We start from the raw sequence: 19,637 nt of genomic DNA, 5'->3' as shown, positions 1-19,637 counted from the left end.
AGTACCTGCGGCCTCCGCACAACTCGGAGGCGCTCTGCCCCCTGGTGGACGGTTCAAGCACAGGTTTTGTTTTTTGTGGGTTTTTTTTTTTTTTTTTTTGAGAAAAGATTTGGAGCCATAACTTCTCACATCCTTCTCCTATCAGCCTCTTCTCATCTGAAAACCCAAGTAGATGCCCCACGTTGAAAGCTTTTTTTTTTTTATTCATTTAGGCCAAAAATTTTCTTTGGTTATAATATAAAAACTCAGGGATGTCTAATCAGTCCATCACAGCTAAAATTAGAGCCGTATGAGATCAACACTTTATCATTGGTTGTCACGGCTTTGCACAGGTCAGAAAAAAGCAGAGAAGTGGAAAATGAGGCGCTGAGAGAAGATATGAATGTGGTAAGGGCCTTTGGACACTAGGAAACAATTGGAAATCTCTAGACAAGAAAAAGGAAAGAGGGTTTAAAACTCAACGAGAGGATGCTACAGGAAATGAAATGCTTGGCAATTTCCTCTTGGCCAGGAAAGCCACCGCAAACCATCTCTCCTGCTCGCTTTTGGCCTCTTGGCTGTGCGTTGCCAGCCCAGAGGATAAGCATGAAAAGTTCCAAGCCTCAGTTGCTTCTAGTTTAGCCACGTTTCTTCCATTTGGGCTAGCTTGATTTTCTTCAGGCCAGCCTCTCTCAAAAAGCTTTCAAGCTTTTCTCTGCTTCAGGTGTCCCATATCCACAAAAAGGGCAATGACAAAATAACTGCTAGAGAGGAAGCACCATCTGCTGAGCGATAAAAAGTGTCAGGGATCTTGATAAATGCTCTATGTGTATAGGCTCTAAGCCTTTGCAACAAATCGCAGGTAGGCTGCATTTGAGGAGAACCACACAACAATAACATGCTCTATTTGCAATTCAAACCTAGAACTTTCTGATTCCAAAAGTTTTATTTTCTGTCTGTATTCTGATGCTTGGTCTCCTCCTCTTAGGTCTCTCCCCCACCCCACCCCCCAAGCCTGCTTCTAACTCAGCATCTCCTTTTCTGTTTTCTATATTTGAAGTACCATGTACTGCCTTGGAATCTCGTTCTCCATCCTGAAGACTAAACATTCCTTCTAAGAATGCTGATCTGGAAAACACCTGGGATCATGGAATTGACTTAAACACTCTGCAGACTGTGTCTAATTCCTTTTAAATTCTTCCTACAGGTATAAACTAAATCCCACACATTGTGGCCATACTTGCCAGTCCACTGCAGTATCATTCATCATCAACTAGTCTCTCTTGAAGGCTCAAGTTCCTAAATGCAACCCAGAATCCAATGAAGCAATCTTCCCATAATCATAGAATTACTCCCCAAAGCATTGGAGAACACAAAAGGACTTTTATTTCATTATTGTCCTAAATTTCACTTTCAATTAACACGTTTTTGAAAGGTGGAAAAGGCAATTTGCAGTCACAGTAACTCCATCAAATGCACATAATCTGAAATTTTGCTGCTTGAGTAAATTATAGTCCTCTCAGTGTTTCCTGGATCAAGAAGATAAAACTAAGATAATAGACAGGAAGAGTGAAGAATATTGTTCTGCAGGAAATTTGTTGAAGTCAATAACCATTCTTTCATAGGTACAGTGTCCATTTTTAAAAAGGAAACGCTAAAATTCCTAGAAACACAAGACAATATTGGCATTTGGGGATGAGTATACATTCATATATTTTTGTGAAAATTTGTGCAATTCAACAATATGGAAAATGTTATTTGTTACCACAGCCAATGAAAATATATTTTCATTCCTATGTAAGTTAAATATTTCCATCTCCCATATAATCTGCAAAAAGTCATATGTCTAGTTTATGAAACAATCTATGCTATAGGCAGCAGTAACTGAAAAGAAGCTTAATAGTCTTAACTACATACCCCTGGGATGAATAATACACTTTGCATAACCATGTGCAATGCTGGATGAGGTGTCTAGATTTCTTATAACTACAAGGGTTTGCAAGCTTCTATTTCATACAGTATGCCCCCAATCCAGTCTATTCAGCAAAGGAGTCAAGCAAAAATTTAGGTAGGTCATCTAAAAATGGCAAACAACCCGTTTGACTAAATTGACCACATTTTGTTAATACAAGGACAAAATCATTGAAGATGCCCTATAAAGAAATCATTTGTAATTGGCTATGGGTTTCAATTAATTTTGCTTTCTCAGGCTCCTAGAAATTGGCTTAATTGCTTCTTAGGCCCAAGAAAATACCTAACCAAAAGACAAACAGTAACATAAAAATAAATTATGTGCTCTATGCACAGTCCTCTCGGTAGTAAGCTTGATCTCTCCATAGGAGAAATGTCACACAAAACAAACAGACGTTGGGGATACGCAAAAATATAGGATTATCTAATGCCTAAAATTTTCTCTTACTCCAGTGACAGGTGTCAATGTTGATCAAAATTTTCTTTTGTACTTAGTTTACATGTAAACCTTTAAATAGGGTATTTTCAAGAGTCTTTTTGCCAGAGTAAAGGTGTGCACAGCAGGGAAGCAGTGTACTTCAGCTCAATACATCTATTGTCTGACAGTCTGGACTGGGAAGCTTCAAGCAGGGAATGAATCCACTTTACAAAGACAACTTGCTTCTGCAGACAAAAGATATCAACTGCAGAAAGCTCTCTAAAGAACAAAGTGTGTATCTTCTTTGGCATAATAAATGTTCCACAGACACATTCGTTTTCCGTGCAGGTAATCCTTTGGGGCTACTCCATTTTATCTGGAGCATGCATTTTTCATCTTTTAGTGCGTCGTCTTGCCCTGTACTAGGGAGTCCTCAGAGTGAATTTAAGATAACAACTAAGTATTTTTGAAATTTGAAACAGAGATAAATTTAAAGTACTATTGATATTATATTCATAGAAATATCAGGTCGATGACAAATTTCCAAGATTCAAAAGCTTGTTAGTTTCTGGTTGCCCAGGAAGTCTGAGGGTTGGTTCCATGAGTCACAAGGAACCAAGTTCAATTTTAGCTTCTCTAAGCTTTTTGAAAACCCTTACTTGTCTTTCTAATAATTTTGTTCCTACTCAGACTTCAATAGCAAGGGAAAAGAAACAGGTTTTTATCTTTAATGTAGGTTTTAGGAGTTTTACTATTTTGAAGACTTTTGGAGAAAGGAGCTAGTTCTCTTGGTTACTTTTCATGTTAGCACACAAAGGAATTACAGATGGGAAGGAGAGTGCAAATGACTAGCAGAAAAAAGTCTCATGCATTTAAGATTTTTTTACAAGTCAAAATATACATCCTCCTGTTGCCACCCATTCCTTAATTGTATAAGAACTATTCCTATCTCATCTCACTCAATTCCATGGCTCACTCGATTGGGATTAAAAATACTTACCTTGCAAATGATATATATATATATATATATATATATTTATTCATATATATATATATATCATACTCATCAGTTTCTATCAGTGGCATTAATAAGAAATATAGCAGCAGCTTGGGCTGAGTCGCCCATCATATCCCCCATTTCTGGGGATTTAAATGTGTAAAATGGCAGGTACATGAAATTAGGAGGGGAAAAAAGCAATCTGCAGACTTTGGCACTAGCACACATAACATTTTGTCTGAGTTGTTAGGAGTGTGGTTTGACAATCACTACATATGAATTAAAAAATTATAAATCTGCAGAAAACAAACAATCCATAGGTGTTGGTTTTCCGTTTAATACTCCCCATCTCCCATTTTTACCCACCCATCCCATATAGTCTCAATTATAATAAAAATAGAGATCTTAACATCAGAATTTTGCTATTAACTCTTCAAGGTTTCTCTGTGCTATCCAAGCCACACCAAATCCGCAAGTTTCTCCAACCAAGTTTTAAATAAACAAAAACTGAATGAAGATTGAAGGATGCCAAAGTAACTGTTCTTAAAGGAAGCTGTAACACAGAGTTCTGCCCGAAAGACAGGGTGTTAATGTCTAGTTCAAGTACTGTCAGATTGTGTGTAGCTCTGTCTCAGACAGACTCCAGACAAGAACTACAAGTTCCTGTAGTTTTAGAGGGCCTCATCCATGATACCAAAGCAGCCCAGGGCTCCCTTCTCCATCGTTGGTTTTCTAAAAGTTGCAGCCCCCTTGCCATGGGTTGCTGGAAGGGTCAGTGCTGAAACGGATTTGCAGGGAGGAAGTGAGCCTTCTCCTCAGCCAGGAAGCTCTATCCTTAGTTTGAACAAGTCTCCTTTAGATCTCTCTTAGGGCTCTGGTTTTCTCAGGATCCACAGCCCTTGCTCAAAAGAGACAGCCTCATTCCGACCCAGTAACAGTGAAAGAAGAGTCAGCCTACCTTGTGGAACCAGACACAGCATGGTCCCCTGAAGGGCGCTTAGGCGACCCCACTGTAATTAACAAGTCAGTTCGTGCACTTGAAGCCTATCAGTTTATGGAAAGCTTGTTTGAAGTCCTCGTTGGACATGGTGTAGATGATGGGGTTGATGAGGGAGTTAAGATAGCCCAGCCACGTGAAGAAGTCAAAGATGGCCTGGTGGAACCAGCAGGATGTGCAGATCGGGATGACCAGGGAGATGATGAAGAAGGGCAGCCAACACACGATGAACGCGCCCAAAATGATCCCCAGGGTCTTGGTGGCTTTGCGCTCCCTAGCGGCCATGAGTTTCTTCTTCTCCAGCAGGGCGTCGGAGACGCGCACTTTGACTTGGTTCACGTACACGGGAGACCCGGATTCGCTGGGTACCTCCGGAGCCCGCGAGTTAATCGAGGTGACCGAAGACGTGGAGCCGGGGGAGTCAGTAATCAGCTGGGCTCGGGTCAGACGCTTGCCGGTTCTGTTGGGCGTCTGTTTCAAAATCCGGGAGCGGGCTTCCACGTAGATGCGGCCATAGAGGGCGATGAGGAGCAGGGTGGGGAAGTAGAAAGCTCCCACCGTGGAGTAGACGGTGTACAGGACGTGGTCGGTGTTCACCACGCAGTTCGACATCGCTTCGGCTTTGGCCTGCCGCCAGAAGAAGGGCGGCAGCGAGATGCAGATGGAGAAGACCCACACGAGCGCGATCATGACCGCGGCCCTCTTGGGAGTCCTTTTCGCCGAGTACTCCACGGCGTCCGTGATGGCCCAGTAGCGGTCCAGGGCGATGACGCAGAGGTGCAGGATGGAGGCTGTGCAACAGGTGATGTCCGACGACAGCCAGAAGTCGCAGACCACCTGGCCCAGCGTCCAGCGGCCCGTGACCGTGTACATGGTGCTGATGGGCATCACCAGGATGGACACGAGCAGGTCGGTGACCGCCAAGGAGGCGATCAGGTAGTTGGCCGGGGTATGCAGCTTCCGCGTCCGGTACACAGTGACTATCACAAAGGCGTTGGAGAGCGTGGTGGCCAAGGTGAAGAGCGCCAGCAGCAGGACCACGACTACTTTCCAGGGCAGGGCGATGAAGTCCTGGTAAAAGTACTCCTCGGCGGCGCTGCAGTTGTGGGAGGGACCAGCCGAGAGGTTGGCTTGAGAAAGCCCAGTCTGGGAACTCGCGGACGGCGGCTGGGGACACTGAGCGGCCACTGCCTCCATGTCTCTCTTCGCCCGGGTCCCCGGAGCGCAGCTCTGGGGCATGGGGCGCACGAGGATGAGGACAAGAGGACCGCGGAGGAGACCGCAGTCTCGTCCACCCCGGGAGCTAGTCGGTTCCGTGGAGGGTTCTTCAATTACGCCTCCACCCAGGTTCCCAGATCAAGCGAGAGGTCAAGGGCGAGGCTGGCTGGCCAGTCCCCCGCACCTCCAGTGCGCGCGGCGCAGCCGCCCAGTCTCCGGCCGTTCCCCGCTAAGCCCCGTTTCAGCCCCGGGCAGCCAAGGACTGGTCCAAAGAGCCACACTCCCCTCTGGCTCCCACCCGGGCGTCTAGAGGTGGAAAGCGTGGTTTGGTTTGGGGAGGGAGCATTGGCAAGGTGGGATCTCTTACCCCAACTGCTCGGGGCTGAAAGTCTCTTAACCCGGGCGCTCCAGGTTCTGCAGACTCGACCCGCGGGAGTTTGCTAGCTGTCGAGACCAGAGCTTGCAGGCCAGCGAGGAGTCCGGGTCTTGCATTCCCGCCCTCCTCCCCAGGCTGGGGCAGTTTCCTGCGGCGGCCGCAGCCGCCCGAGCTGGGTGGGGTGAAATCTGGGCACCTCGCAGCGCCGCGCCTCGCGCCAGAGCTCTGCCCTCCCTTCTTTTCTCACTCGCAGGCCACTCCGGCGAGCTGCCCCGCGGAGACGGGGGGTCGCCAGAGGAGGAACTCGGGGGCTCGGGCTGCGGCTCCTGGCACCGCGCGGCCGGCGCGCCACCTCGGTCCCCCGGGCACCGCGCGGAGCCTGGCAGCTGGGCGCACGGGTCTGGGGAACCTGGCGCCCAGGGCTCACGGGGAAGGGGCAGGTGTCTGGGGGGAGCTGGAGGGACGTGCGGACGCCAGTCCAAGAGGAGCGTGTGAGTGGCAGAGCGGATGGGCTCCTTTTATAGAGTCCAGGTCCGGTCCGCCAGAGCCGCGCAACTCCGGCAGCTCGGCGAGTGCCGACGCCCGCGCCCCATCACCTTCCCTTTTTCTCTCTCCCTCCCTCCTATCCTCCCGCCCGGTTCCCTCCCCTCCAAGGAAGCTCCCGCCGGGTCCTACCGCCTTCTCCTCCAGTTCCCACCCCCCCCCCCCTCCCCCCCCCCCCCCCCCCGGCCCCTCTCCCGATCGGAACCAGCCCCTGGCACCGGAGTTCAGGCTGGAAAGGGGGTGATGGTGTCCTGCGCTTGCCTCTCTCTTATTGCCAACTTGCTGCCGGCCCCTCGGGTTAGACCCGCATCCTCAGCCGCGGGCACGCGCACCGCTTTACTAGGCTTTTTATCAGATCCCTTAGGAGACTCCCACCTACCGCAGTAACCGCCCCGACCCCCCCTAGGCCCGGCCTAGTGTTAGGTAGAGCCAGCCCCAGGCTCTGACCTCTCCACTCGGGAATTTTATCCATCCTCGCAGGCCACACCCAAGTTAGAAGGAGGCGCCAGTAATATCGCCTTAGAAGGAAATGGCCCATCCTGCATTTTATACTTCGGATTCAAGTCAGAAACCCTGGGTACAAATGCAAACTAATTTTTCATATCTGATTGTAGGAATCTGTGCTTTCAGGGTAACCCCACCCCTTTAACTGTGAGTCAACAGGAAAGCAGAGAGGAGGGAAGGAAGGAAAAAAAAACCTGCAAAAATGTAAAAGTATCACAAACAGAAGCACACTGTGAAATTAAACCGACCGCTCCACCTTCCCTCTCCAGCCGCGAGGCTGTTGGGTGCTTCTGGAAAACAGTTTGAAGTGCCTCGAAAGGAGGTCCTCAGAATTCGAGAGAGAGAAAAAAAAGGGGGGGGAGCTCTAGGACCAAGACCACCAGCGCTATCCTTGCGTCTCCTTGGGTTTCAACAAAGACATCGGAGTATCAGCCACGTGTGGCGCCAAGGTACTAGTGCCTAGATCCCCTGACCCGGAGCAAGTGCTCTGCACGCCGTCCCTCCTCCAGCCCTCACAGAAGCCCAGGTAGATAGAAGGACAAGTCCGAGAACATTCAGAGAAAAGCACCAGGAAAGCGCCGCTGTATTTTCAGCCGTGGGAGCTGAGTGATCATTACTGAGTTCCAAGCGCCTAGCTCCGTGTTTGGCAGTTAGAGTGCATTCAATAATAAGCGATCTTATAACTGAACTTCTCGGGGTAAACGTTAGCGTATTTTAAAGAGAATTCTTCAATTTGGAGCCGGACATTTTCTGGCCCATCTATTCGGTTTAGAAGAGTCGCTGAGATCCTTTGAAAGAACTTCCCCGCCCCCCCCCCCTCAAGGTGATACAACCCTAATCTAAGTTCAGTTGATTCACGCATCTCTAATAAAATAACCAGAGGCGGAGTGGGGGGAGGGGGGTCGAGTGCCTGCTCTGTACTGGGAATTCTTCTCGACATCTGGGGTATAAAGGCCAGTGGGGCAGACCCAGACCCAGTTTTCAAGCAGTTTACATTCTAGAAGAAGCTGACAGGCAGTAATAACAAAACAATATGTAATTAACATACTTTCATGTAGCGTTAATTGTTATGAAGAAAATGAAACACGTGCATGTATTGAGAGCGAGGGTACTTCTTTAGTGGAAACTCTCCAAAGTCATCCTCTGGCTGCAGTCTAGGCTGCAGTAGCCAAGCTGGGCATAAAGGCACAGCCTTCTCTTTTCTCTTTTCTGTCCCCTAGCGCCCATCACCGCTCGGGTAAATTTAAGCTTCATTTGCACCTCATTGCAAGGGGTCTTGCCCAGCCTTTCATCCCATCCAACCACGTCCGGCCCCTAGGGAGTTAATTATTTTGGAAACTGCAATGCTTTCTCAGAAACCTCAGCAAAGGAAAGAGAAGCAGGCAAGCCTAAACCACTAGGTGGGGGCGTTGGTCAGGATGGAGCAAAAGTGTATGTGTCTGTGTCTGTGTCTGTGTCTGTGTGTGTGTGTGTGTGTGTGTGTGTGTGTGTGTGTGTGTGTGTGTGTGTGTGTGTGTGTTATGGGGCGGGGAATTGGGGGCGGGAGGACGGATACGTATTAGGGGAGCGGGCTAAGGCTAGAGAGAACTGCTTGAAGGGATTCAAGGAAGAGAAAGAAGTCAAAGAAGAATGTTAGAGGCTTTCGAGCAGCCTTTCTTTTTGTAACTTAATTGCTCTTCCTCGGGCTTGGCTTTGGCGAAGCTGGGGACCTGTGGCTCTCTCCAGAAGCTTTCGCTGCTTCGCGAGTCCCGGACCCTGAATGCAATCTGCCACCGCTGGGCGGAGTTTGTTTTTTTCCCTGTTTGGTTAAGAATTGCGAGAACACACCCAGCTATCACATAGATGGTATTTTGGCAGAGTTTAGTGCAGGACTACGTTTCATAACAGGGCTCCCTCGTTTCACCCCCTTTTTTGGCGCTTGCAAGCATATGTAAATATTTGCACCTGGGCGCATGTTTGTGAACCATGCCAGAGGCCAGGATCTTTAAGAATCGCTTCTACGCGGGTCGCCCCTGCAGAGGAAGGTCCCCTGGCGGCCCCGCAGTCCCCAGGCGCTCTGGGCAACGTCCCTTCAATTTTGAGGGAAATTCAGCCTACACAGCTGGAGCGCCCAGGAGGGAATCGCGTTGGGATACAAAGAGCGCAGCAAAGGTTAGTTAGGTGGAATAGACCTGTTTGGCCACCGGGCACTAAAACGGCGAATCAGCGTGCTCCCCTCATCAACTCCACGCAGGTGACCTTTCAGCAGAAGCTGGGGAGGTGGAAGATAATGCTGGAACCACAGCGACACCCGTGATTAGACACGAAGCCTGCCTGATACGGCAGACGTGAGCTGCGGAGAGACCAAAGGAACGCCCTTCCGAGAGACCTAGCCTATGCGGCTGCGAAACGCCAGGCGCCTTCCTCCGGGGTCTCGGCGCAGCGCTAACTAGACCGAACGCGGGTTAGAGAGGCCCGCCCCACCTCCACACCCTCGGTAGAACTTGCTAAGGCGCTGCAACTCTGGTTTGGCTGGAAGCCAGCCAGCCCGAGGGTCTGTGCGTTTCCAACTTCCCTAGACTCCTTCCGACATTTCCCAGAAAAAGACTTTAGCTCCAGGGCGCAGGAGCAAAGAACTTGTAAATTCACCTTTACTTTGCAGAAAAAAAAAAAAAAAAAGCAGAAATTCTCATGCTCCCCTTGCTTTGCTCCATTTCAAAAATCCACAAGCAGTCCCTAACCACAAAATGTGGGGACCTGGCAAATTACTTCTTGCAAATCTTGCTTCCTCTGTCTGTGTCCACTGGGTTTTTTTGTTTGTTTGTTTGTTTGCCTGGTTTTGATTTTTTTTGGGGGGGGAGGGGGTTGCTGTTGTTTTGTTTTGTATTTGTTTTTGTTTTTTTTTCTGCTTCCACCCAGGAAATGGGCAGCCGGAGACCAGGAGCTCTGTACAACCCATTTCTAGGTTCCTCTTGTATTTCATCCAGTAACTATTCCTTAAGGAGAATACTGGTAGCAATGAAAGTACAAGTCTTCCTTATGTCTTACTTGTAACTATGGAAATGTTCTGATAAATGAACACATATACACATACAGATGTATACATACAATTTTTGCAGCCAGACCTTTTGAGGCTCTATATTATTGACACAACATTGGACTTTTGATTTGGTTTTTGAGTCATGGTCTTTATATGTTGGGTGCTCAGTAAGGGATTTTTAAGACAAAGAATAAAACTTAGTGCTTTATTCTCGAAGTGCCAGGCTGGCATAAATTAATCCCTGAGAATTAGTAACTTGGTATGTGTTTGTGTATCAATACAAATATTGTATAAGTTATATGTATATTTAAAGAAGAATGCAGACAAAAATCAGAGTATGTATATATAACTTGTTTGTGTGGTAGTTGCTTGGTTGTGTCTGACTCTTTGTGACCCCATGGACTGTAGCCTGCCAGGCTCATTTATCCATGGAATTCTCCAGGCAAGAATATTGGAGTGGGTTGCCATTCCCTTCTCCAGAGGATCTTCCTGACCCAGTGATAGACATGTTCTAATTCCTGTGTCTCTAGTAACAACTACTTTGCTAGTTTCAACAGAAACCCACAACAGGTGGATTACTGCTAAGTCCAAATTAGCCCAGTTCAAACTAGTAGAAGAGCCAGCTCCTAATTTAGATCTCAATTAGGTATTACATGGCTGAAGATCTAGATCTTATAAGAAAATATCCAACATAAAGCTTAAAGTTATATAAGCATGGTTGCTTGGGGGAGAGGAGAGCTGATTTTTTTTTTCTCTTTTATGGGGGACAAAGAATAGGTTTTAGCAATAATAATGAATTCACTAAATTTAGGAACAACTTGCCACCACCAGTAGGCTGTTCTGTTCAGGATGAAGTCTCTCCTAAAAAGTGAAATCAGAGATTTAACAGTGAAGCTGTCCACTGGCTTAAGAGAAGAAGCAATAGAAATTGCTTTTTGCCTTATATTCAGATTAGGAAATATTGCATCTGTGATTCACTTCTGATTTGAAAAAAAAAAAAACCAGACCAAGCTACTTTATTGCTTCTTCATCTGTACTTAACAAACAACAGCATTATACTTTATTGAGGACTATATACTATCTAAACCTTACACTACATGGTTCACATACATTCTCTCATTTAATTCTTATAACAGCACCAGGAGCTAACATTTTCCTCCTTATTTTTGGCTGGAGGAAGCTGAACTTAGAGAATTTAAGGAACTCTGCCAATGCCAGCTGTCTGGTGATAGAACTAGCCTCTCTTCATTTCAAGGTCCACCTCTTTGCCGATTGTCTAGACCAAGTCAGCCAGGCTACCCAGCACTAGTGGCCCTTTTGACCATCTTGCCTGTGGCTTTAGCCCATCCCACCTCTGAAGTGACAGCAACGTTCATGGCTACTTAAATCTTCAAATATTGGTTAGGAACCTACATATTATTTTTTTTCCTGGAGGTGATGATGGTGATGATAAAAATCAAGTAGAGAACTGTGCACCATGGTTCTGTTGAGCCAGCTGATCATCAATTCTTAAGTAGCACCAGTAGGTAATCACATACTATTTATTTTGAAGTCCACAACCCAAACACTTTAACTTCTTATCTGGTCCCATTTAGTTACCTTCAGGATTCATTTTTCCCCCCTATCTCATGTGCCTTTTTTTTCCCTCTCTTCTTCATTCTTCTTCCCTGTCTCCTCATCCTTATCACTTCTTCCAAAACCTGACACATGTATGCATTAAATAAAAAACACAATAAATTTAAATTTGTTTGGAAGAAATCTTAAATACTGTTCTCCATTTATAACAATGTTAATGTAAATATCAGAAAAATAACCATAAAATTGAATTGCTTTTCAAATTTTTCTCCTGTCCCTTTAATACAATTGTCTTTTTTGTTTTCCACCAGTGGGTCAAGGACTTAAAAAAATAGAGGCCTTTCCCTTGAGAGAAAATTATTCAGATAAAAGTTCTTTAAAAGAGATCTTTTCAACTAGAAATCAGCAGTTTGGCAAGTTCACCCAATAAGAACTTGCCCAAATCAGGAATGTAAATAAAATGAATCTAGATTTCAAAGGACTAAAAATTCTGCCCTTTATGCATGGAAGAGCTCCTCCCATGAGGAGGATCTTACTTCTTTTCTTTATTTTATTTTTTATTTTTAAATCTTTATTGGAATATGGTTGATTTACAATGTTGTGTTAGTTCCTGCTATACAATACAGCAAAGTGAATTAGTTACACATACACATATGTCCACTCTTTTTTAGATTATTTTCCCTTCTGGGCCATTGCAAAGTTTTGAGAAGAGTTCCCTGTGCTATACTTTAGGTCTTTATTAGTTAACTATTTTATATATAATGGTGTGTATATATATCAATCCCAATCTCCCAGTATATCCCTCCTTCTACCTCTTTCCCCCTGATAACCGTGTGTTATCTATATTAAATCTTATTTCCTCTTGCTTTACATACACTTTGAACATGTTTGGCTATGTGAGTTCCAAGGACCCTGAAGATTAGAAGCATCACATTAGGAAAGGATGAGAAATCATGTCAGGTAAGCATATTGACAGCATTATGATGTCACAGCTATTATCAATATTGCAAAATAGTGGAGAGATCATAGGGTAAACTTTAATAAGTAAAAGCTTAAAATTATGACAATAAAAACATAATTTGTGTTGACATTTAACAGCATGAAATATAGTATTAATTCAGGCACTTACTACAAGTGATGTAAAACCAATTTAATTGCAACTAAATCGAAAGCGAGAACTTATTTCAAGGAGAGCTGGGCCCTCAGAAACTGAGAGAGGATTTGAGCCACCAGCCACCTTGGACCAGGAAGGAACGCAGCTGATCCTTAGGAACAATCCACACTCCAGACTCCATCAGGGCTCTCCTTTCTCTGTTGGTTCTTGTCTGTGTTGACTTTTTTCATCTGTTTCACTGTAGATAGACTTTCTCCACAATGTTGAAAACACAGTCATTAATACTTTCTGAGGATTACATTTTACAGCTTCAGTTGTCTTACAGAAACTAATTTGAATTCCTTCCAAGTTCTGAAATACTGAGAAATGGATTCTGCTACTGAATAAAATGTATACCATGATAGGTTGACATTCTGAAAGTAACAACTGGAAAGACTGAAATGTGGTGGAAGCAAGAAGAATTAGACAAAAATCCCAGGGAAGAAAATGTATTGCCTAGAGCTATTGATGATTACTGTTATATTTCCTTGAGGCATCGGTGGTTCTGGACACGGGCTGTAGTTTTAGACTTGGTCCAGGAAAAAGGATTCTACTGAGAAAGAGAAGCAAAGCTTTTGATAGTCATCGGGGCCAGTATGACAGCTTTGAGTCTAGAAGTGCCCCAAATGTATGGCCAGTCATCTTTGTGGACCTTTGCTATGTGTTGCAATAAAACAGGAGACCAAGGAGGTGAGTAGGAAAATTCTAACAGGCAATTTGAAATCCACCCGTTTGGTGTGCTTAGAAGAAAAACTCTCTTGAGGGAGGAGGCCTACAGTATACATAGACTGAGGATTCAGAAGAGACAGAGACCTTCCAGGCTCTCAAGCAGAAGGCCAGGATGGCAAGGCACAGGGAAGAGGATGCATCATAGATGGACCAAGTCTAGTTACAAATCGGCATGGACTCAGTTCAATGTCTGACTGGTCAGTGTAGTCAGTTCTCAATGCATTCAGCCTAACTTAGGAAAGAATGAATGCTCTCTGGCAAAATCATATTCTCTGGAGTCTCTAGAATCCATTTATATAAAATATCTGATTACAATATTAAAATGATATATGCACAGTGATAATAAAAATATGACCAGGAATAATAACTAGAAAATCAAAACAGTAGAAGTAAATCCATACATAATCCAGATATTAGAGTTAGCAGGAAAGGACTTTAAAATAACTGTCATAAGAGGGTATGCAAAAAAGAAACCCCCCTACATTGTTGATGGGACTGTAAATTTGTGCAGCCACTACGAAAAACAGTATGGAGTGTCTTCAGAAAACTAAAAATAGAATTAACATATTATCCAGCAATTCCACTCCTAGGCATATATCTAGACAAAATTATACATAATCCAAAAATATCCATGCACTCCAATATTCATTGCAGCAACTATTTACAATGACCACAACCTAAAAGTCCATCAATAGATGAATGAATAAAGAAGATGTGGTACAAATACACAATGGAATACTACACAGTTATAAAAAAGAATGAAACAGGCCATCTTGCAGCAACATCAATGGACCTAGAGATTATCATACTAAGTGAAGAAAGTCAGAAAAAGACAAATATGATATCACTTACATGTGGAATCTAAAACATGATACAAAGGAACTTATCTACAGAACATAGAGAACAAACTTGAGGTTACCAAGGGGAAAGGAGGATGGGGGAAGGGATGGATTGGGAGTTTTGGATTAGCATATGCAAACTACTGTATTTACATAGAATGGATAAATAGCAAGGTCCTGCTGTGTAGCTTGGGAAACTAATATTCTGTGATAAACCATAGTGGAAAAGAGTATGAAAAAGAATATATAATTGAATCAATTTGCTATAGAGCAGAAATTAACACAACACTGTCAATTAAGTATACTTCGATAAAACAAATTAAAAATGTGCTATAGAGTTAGGAGACAAAGAAGACATCTTACATAATTTCTCAGTTTTGGTAAATGTTCCCTGATTGTTAGGTGTTAACATAAGGGGAAACTGGGTGAGGGAATATAGGAATTAAATGTAATATTTTTGTAACTCTTCTATAATTCTGAAATTGTTTCCAAAAAATGTTTAATTTTTTACCTATGAGAGGACTGAAGGATTTAGGATGATAGATCAGGGTAGCCATGAGACAGTTTAATGAATATGTTTTGTGTAATTATGATCTTTGAGCCATGTGGGAGTATGATTCATTAAGAAATAAATTTAATATTTTAAAATAAGTGCAAAAAGGAGGGAGGATTTTTTAATGAATTTTATTTAGCTACTCTTTAGATTTTGTCCAAAAATGTATGTATAAGGCTGTGCATGTAATGCAATACTATACACTATTAGAAGAAAGAGATGATAGATAGATCGATAGATAATGAATAAAGTAAAATAAATTAAAAGGATTTATGTAGGATTTAGTGCAGAAAGCATTCAGTCCTTAGGATCTCCTATTCTAATTTAACAACAAAATGAAGTTTCCATTGCTACTGCTTGTATAGCACAGAAGTACATCACCAGCTTTGCCAATGATAATTCAGAGATAATGTGAATGCTTCGCTTTAATGACCCCTAGTCAATATGCTGTTCTGCCCGTAGTCCGAGTCTCCCGTAGGGAAAGAAGACTCCTCGAAACAATGTAACTTGCAATAGGGGAATTTATTACTGACTGGAGCCAGGGCCTCCCGCCCTCACCAAGGGTGTGAGGACGAAGAGGCCCTCAGCCCCAGTTCTCTTGGGTATTTATCAGGTCAAAAAAAGCAGCAGGTAGTTGGCGCAAGTGGATTGGTTACACGGCGGGTAGTTGGCGCAAGCGGATTGGTTACACAGTTGCAAGGCGATTTTTGTTGGCCCAACGTGGGGCTTTCAACTTTCCCCTGATAGGTTCCCTTTTTCTTGCTAGGCACATGTTTATTGGCTAGCTCCAGGAGGCCTGATCATTACGTTCCCTGGGAAACTAGGCCCACTCCTAATCTAGGCTGCCTGTCATGGCATTAGCCGTGACAGCCTCACAGTGCAATGAATGAATCTGTGCTGCCTTTCCCTACCTCTCTTCTGTGGACCTCAGATGGCCTTTGCCAGCAGTAAGGAAATAGAGATGGATCAGGTTTTATGGCAGCCTCTCCTCAAATACACTTTGAGTACACGAAGTAATGAACAGGAAAAAAGAAACTGACGGAGGAGCATAATGATAAAAAAAAGTTCCTTTTTTTTTTTTTTTTTTTTTGCTGAAATTATAATTTTCCATGTTTACCTGAAAACCCACAGAGTTTGGATCTGCAGATTTGCAATTGTTTAAATGTACAAAATGATTACATATTTTCTTTTATTTGCATGTGCCATTGCATGCTAACTGTACTGTACTGTGAAACTAAAGGTCAGATTTTTTAATTTGACCATATTTGCTAGTGAGGTTTTGCTGTTGACAGATGGTAATATCACTGTGTGCCTGGGATTTCTTCTGTGATAATGGGCAGCTACTCTATGGCCACGCCATCCAATAGGCAATGATGTTTTTACATTATATTTTTCATTATTATTCTGCATATCTCAATTTACATAAATTTAAAATGAATTTGGCTACAAAAAATGAACTAGGACACATTTTCATTTTTAATGCAATTACTGAATTTGCCTAAGGGAAAACAACATATTCATAAGAATGGGAAACTCATATTTTCTTTAATGCCAGGTACCTTATATCCATGATTTGCTTCAAGGATTTGCCAGTGGCCAAATCCCACTCTGTTCTCCTCATCAAGTTTGAGGGCAAAGCTGTGTTCTATCAGCTCTTCATACAAGTTCTCCAGATTCCTCCATGGATTCATAAAGGCTGATTTCTAACACAAGGGTAATGGAAACAGCTAAACACTTTTTTTGATTGTACTTCCTGCACAGTAAAGATTATTTGATTGGATCAGCCCCTCCGAAATGTTCTTTTTCTCAGCTTTGAAAGGGAAATTCTAGATTAAAGTGATGATTTCTCTTATTGGAAAATTTTACTTTGCTATCAAATTTGTGTTCTATACTCAGTTTTCTACTCTTACCAGATTATATGTTCATCATGTCTTGGTCTCTTTGTTTCCCTATGGAAGGACATACTTTTTTTTCCTGGATGGTTTTGCAAGGTGTTTTCATTATTGTTATTGTCATATTTGCCTTTGTGTGCAAATGTGTGCATTAAAATTTTTGTTTCACTGAACAAGGACTTAAAGATTACGAACTCCTAAGTGCCTTAAATCTCTTTTGCAAACTTCTCTTTGAAGGAATATTTCATTAACTTTAAATTAATTTCAAGTTATTAAGTTTACAACAGAATGCCTGGATGAATTTTCATTTCGTTCTAAATATCTGGGGGAGAACAAGACGCTATTATTTTTTATCTAGTTTAATGCTTAATAGAGCATTCCATTATTTTATGCACGACTGAAAAAAAAAAGTTGCCACTGATTAAATTCACAATCCTTTCTCATTAATTAGAATGCCCCATTGAAAGATCTTTTCAGACATATGAAATCTTAGATTTTAAATTATTTATCACTTCTTTGTGTACATAAAAAACAATTAATTGTTTAAGACATATTCATAATTTATTTAGGTTGAGAATCTCAGTCTTCTGAGTCATTTTCAACAGTCGTCAATTTTCATGTTTTCTCACACATCATCATCTGTGTCACCCAGAGCGTGAGTAATACAACATTTTTGTGAGTATATCCCACTGTGATTTCTGCTATTTTTCTGCAAAAGAATATTCTGTAGCTTTTTCTCAGGATGTGTAAGAAAATGTAGTGAGTGACAACCACATCACAACCTCCACCAGTAATTATACAATGCAGCCCATTTCAGACATGCTCAAATATGGAAGAAAATGTTCTTCTTAAACTTGATAAAATACAGCGAATTCAAAATGTTTAACAGTTTGCATGACTATATAGGTCTTCAGATTATCAGCCTTTCCTGCATATTCATTATAATTGGTGTTTAAATGGTCCATTTTGTGTGAGAAAATCAAAATACTTCACCAATAGTAATAGTGCATATTCTAATCATATATACTTAAAACCTATCACCTCAGAAGTTTGCTATCATCTCAGAAGTCCATCTCAGAAGTTTGACAGATTAAAAATGTCATTGTTTACCTGCCACAAGAGCCAGAATAAATACTACAGTTTAAGAGAATTTAGATCTAATTTGTGAATTAATTTTTTGTGTCTAATTCTGCTAATCTGATTTATGAGAATCGGGAAATAACAAATTGAAGACAATTTCAATAACTATAAAATGAGAAAAAAAGAACTGTTGCTCTAAACACTCGAACTCCTACTGTACATCACAGGGAACTCTGCTAATGGCATGTGGCAGCCTGAATGGGAGGAGGTTTGGGGGAGAATGGATACGTGTATATGTATGGCTGAGTCCCTTTGCTATGCACCTGAAACTATCACAGCATCTTTAATTGGCTATAGTCCAATATAAAATAAACAGTTTAAAAACTAATAAAATAGCACATAGAAAGTTTTTTAACCAGAAAAAGAAGAAAATTTGAGAGTTGCTAGATACATGCAAAATGATATAGTAGGGCATGAAACTAAGGAAATCAATGGGAGAAACAATTTAATATGAAGTCAGAGTTCCAACAAGCTTTTGAATGAGACAAGAATGCAAAGAAGTCTTAAAATATCAGTATTCAAGTCCAATCTAGAATTAATGGAAATTAAGAAAAAGAAGCAATGCTACAATATATTGAATCAGTGATCAGTTCAGTTCAGTAATTCAGTCCTGTCCTCTCTGCAACCCCATGAACTACAGCACACCAGGCCTCCCTGTCCATTACCAACTCCTGGGGCTTGCTCAAACTTATGTCCATAGAGTCAGTGATGGTATCCAACCATCTCATCCTCTGTCATCCCCTTCGTCTCCTGCCTTCAGTCTTCCCCAGCATCAGCATCTTTTCCAAGGAGTCAGTTCTTCTTATCAGGTGGCCAAAGTATTGATGCTTCAGCTTCAACATCAGTCCTTCCAATGAATATTCAGGACTGATTTCCTTTAGGATTGACTAGTTGGATCTCCTTGCAGTCCAAGGGTCTCTCAAGAGTCTTCTCCAACAACACAGTTCAAAAGCATCAATTCTTTGGTACTCAGCTTTCTTCATGGTCCAACTCTCACATCCATACATGACTACTAGAAAAACCATAACTTTGACTAGATGGACTTTGTCAGCAAAGTAATGCCTCTGGTTTTTAATATGCTGCCTAGGTTGGCCATAACTTTTCTTCCAAGGAACAGGTGTCTTTTCATTTCATGGCTGCAGTCACCATCTGCAGTGATTTTAGAGCCCAAGATTTTAGAGTCCCTATTTTCATTGTTTTCCCATCTGTTTGCCATGAAGTGATGGGAATGGATGTCATGATCTTCATTTTTTTGAATGTTGAGTTTTAAGCCAAGTTTTTCACTCTCTTTCACTTTCATTAAGAGACTCTTTTGTTCCTCTTCGCTTTCTGCCATAAGGTGGTGTCATCTGCATATCTGAGGTTATTGATATTTCTCCCCCAATCTTGATTCCAGCTTGTGCTTTTTCCAGTCTGGCATTTCACATGATGTACTCTGCATATAAGTTAAATAAGCAGGGTGACAATATACACTTTGATGTACTCCTTTCCTAATTTGAATCCAGTCCATTGTTCCATATCCAGTTCTATCTGTTGCTTCTTGATCTGCATACAGATTTCTCAGGAGGAAGGTATGGTGGTCTGGTATTCCCATCTCTTGAATAACTTTCCAGTTTGTTGTGATCTACACAGTCAAAAGCTTTAGCATAGTCAATGAAGTAGAAGTAGATGTTTTTCTGGAATTCTCTTGCTTTTTCTATGAGCCAATGGATGTCAATTTGATCTCTGGTTCCT

General features: G+C 42.6%; 1 protein-coding gene across 1 annotated transcript; it reads right to left on the bottom strand.

Moving 5' to 3' along the window:
* Nucleotides 1–1,342: 1,342 nt before the first annotated feature.
* Nucleotides 1,343–6,639, bottom strand: HTR1B (5-hydroxytryptamine receptor 1B). Its single transcript, XM_020883042.2, has one exon. The coding sequence runs from the start codon at nucleotides 5,599–5,601 to the stop codon at nucleotides 4,390–4,392; it is 1,212 nt and encodes a 403-aa protein (XP_020738701.2). The 5' UTR covers nucleotides 5,602–6,639; the 3' UTR covers nucleotides 1,343–4,389.
* Nucleotides 6,640–19,637: the final 12,998 nt, after the last annotated feature.

The sequence above is a fragment of the Odocoileus virginianus genome, chromosome 19 (assembly GCF_023699985.2).
Source record: "Odocoileus virginianus isolate 20LAN1187 ecotype Illinois chromosome 19, Ovbor_1.2, whole genome shotgun sequence".
NCBI lineage: Eukaryota > Metazoa > Chordata > Mammalia > Artiodactyla > Cervidae > Odocoileus > Odocoileus virginianus.
Note: the sequence above shows the minus strand (reverse complement) of the source record. Positions and strands in the feature narration are given on the sequence as shown.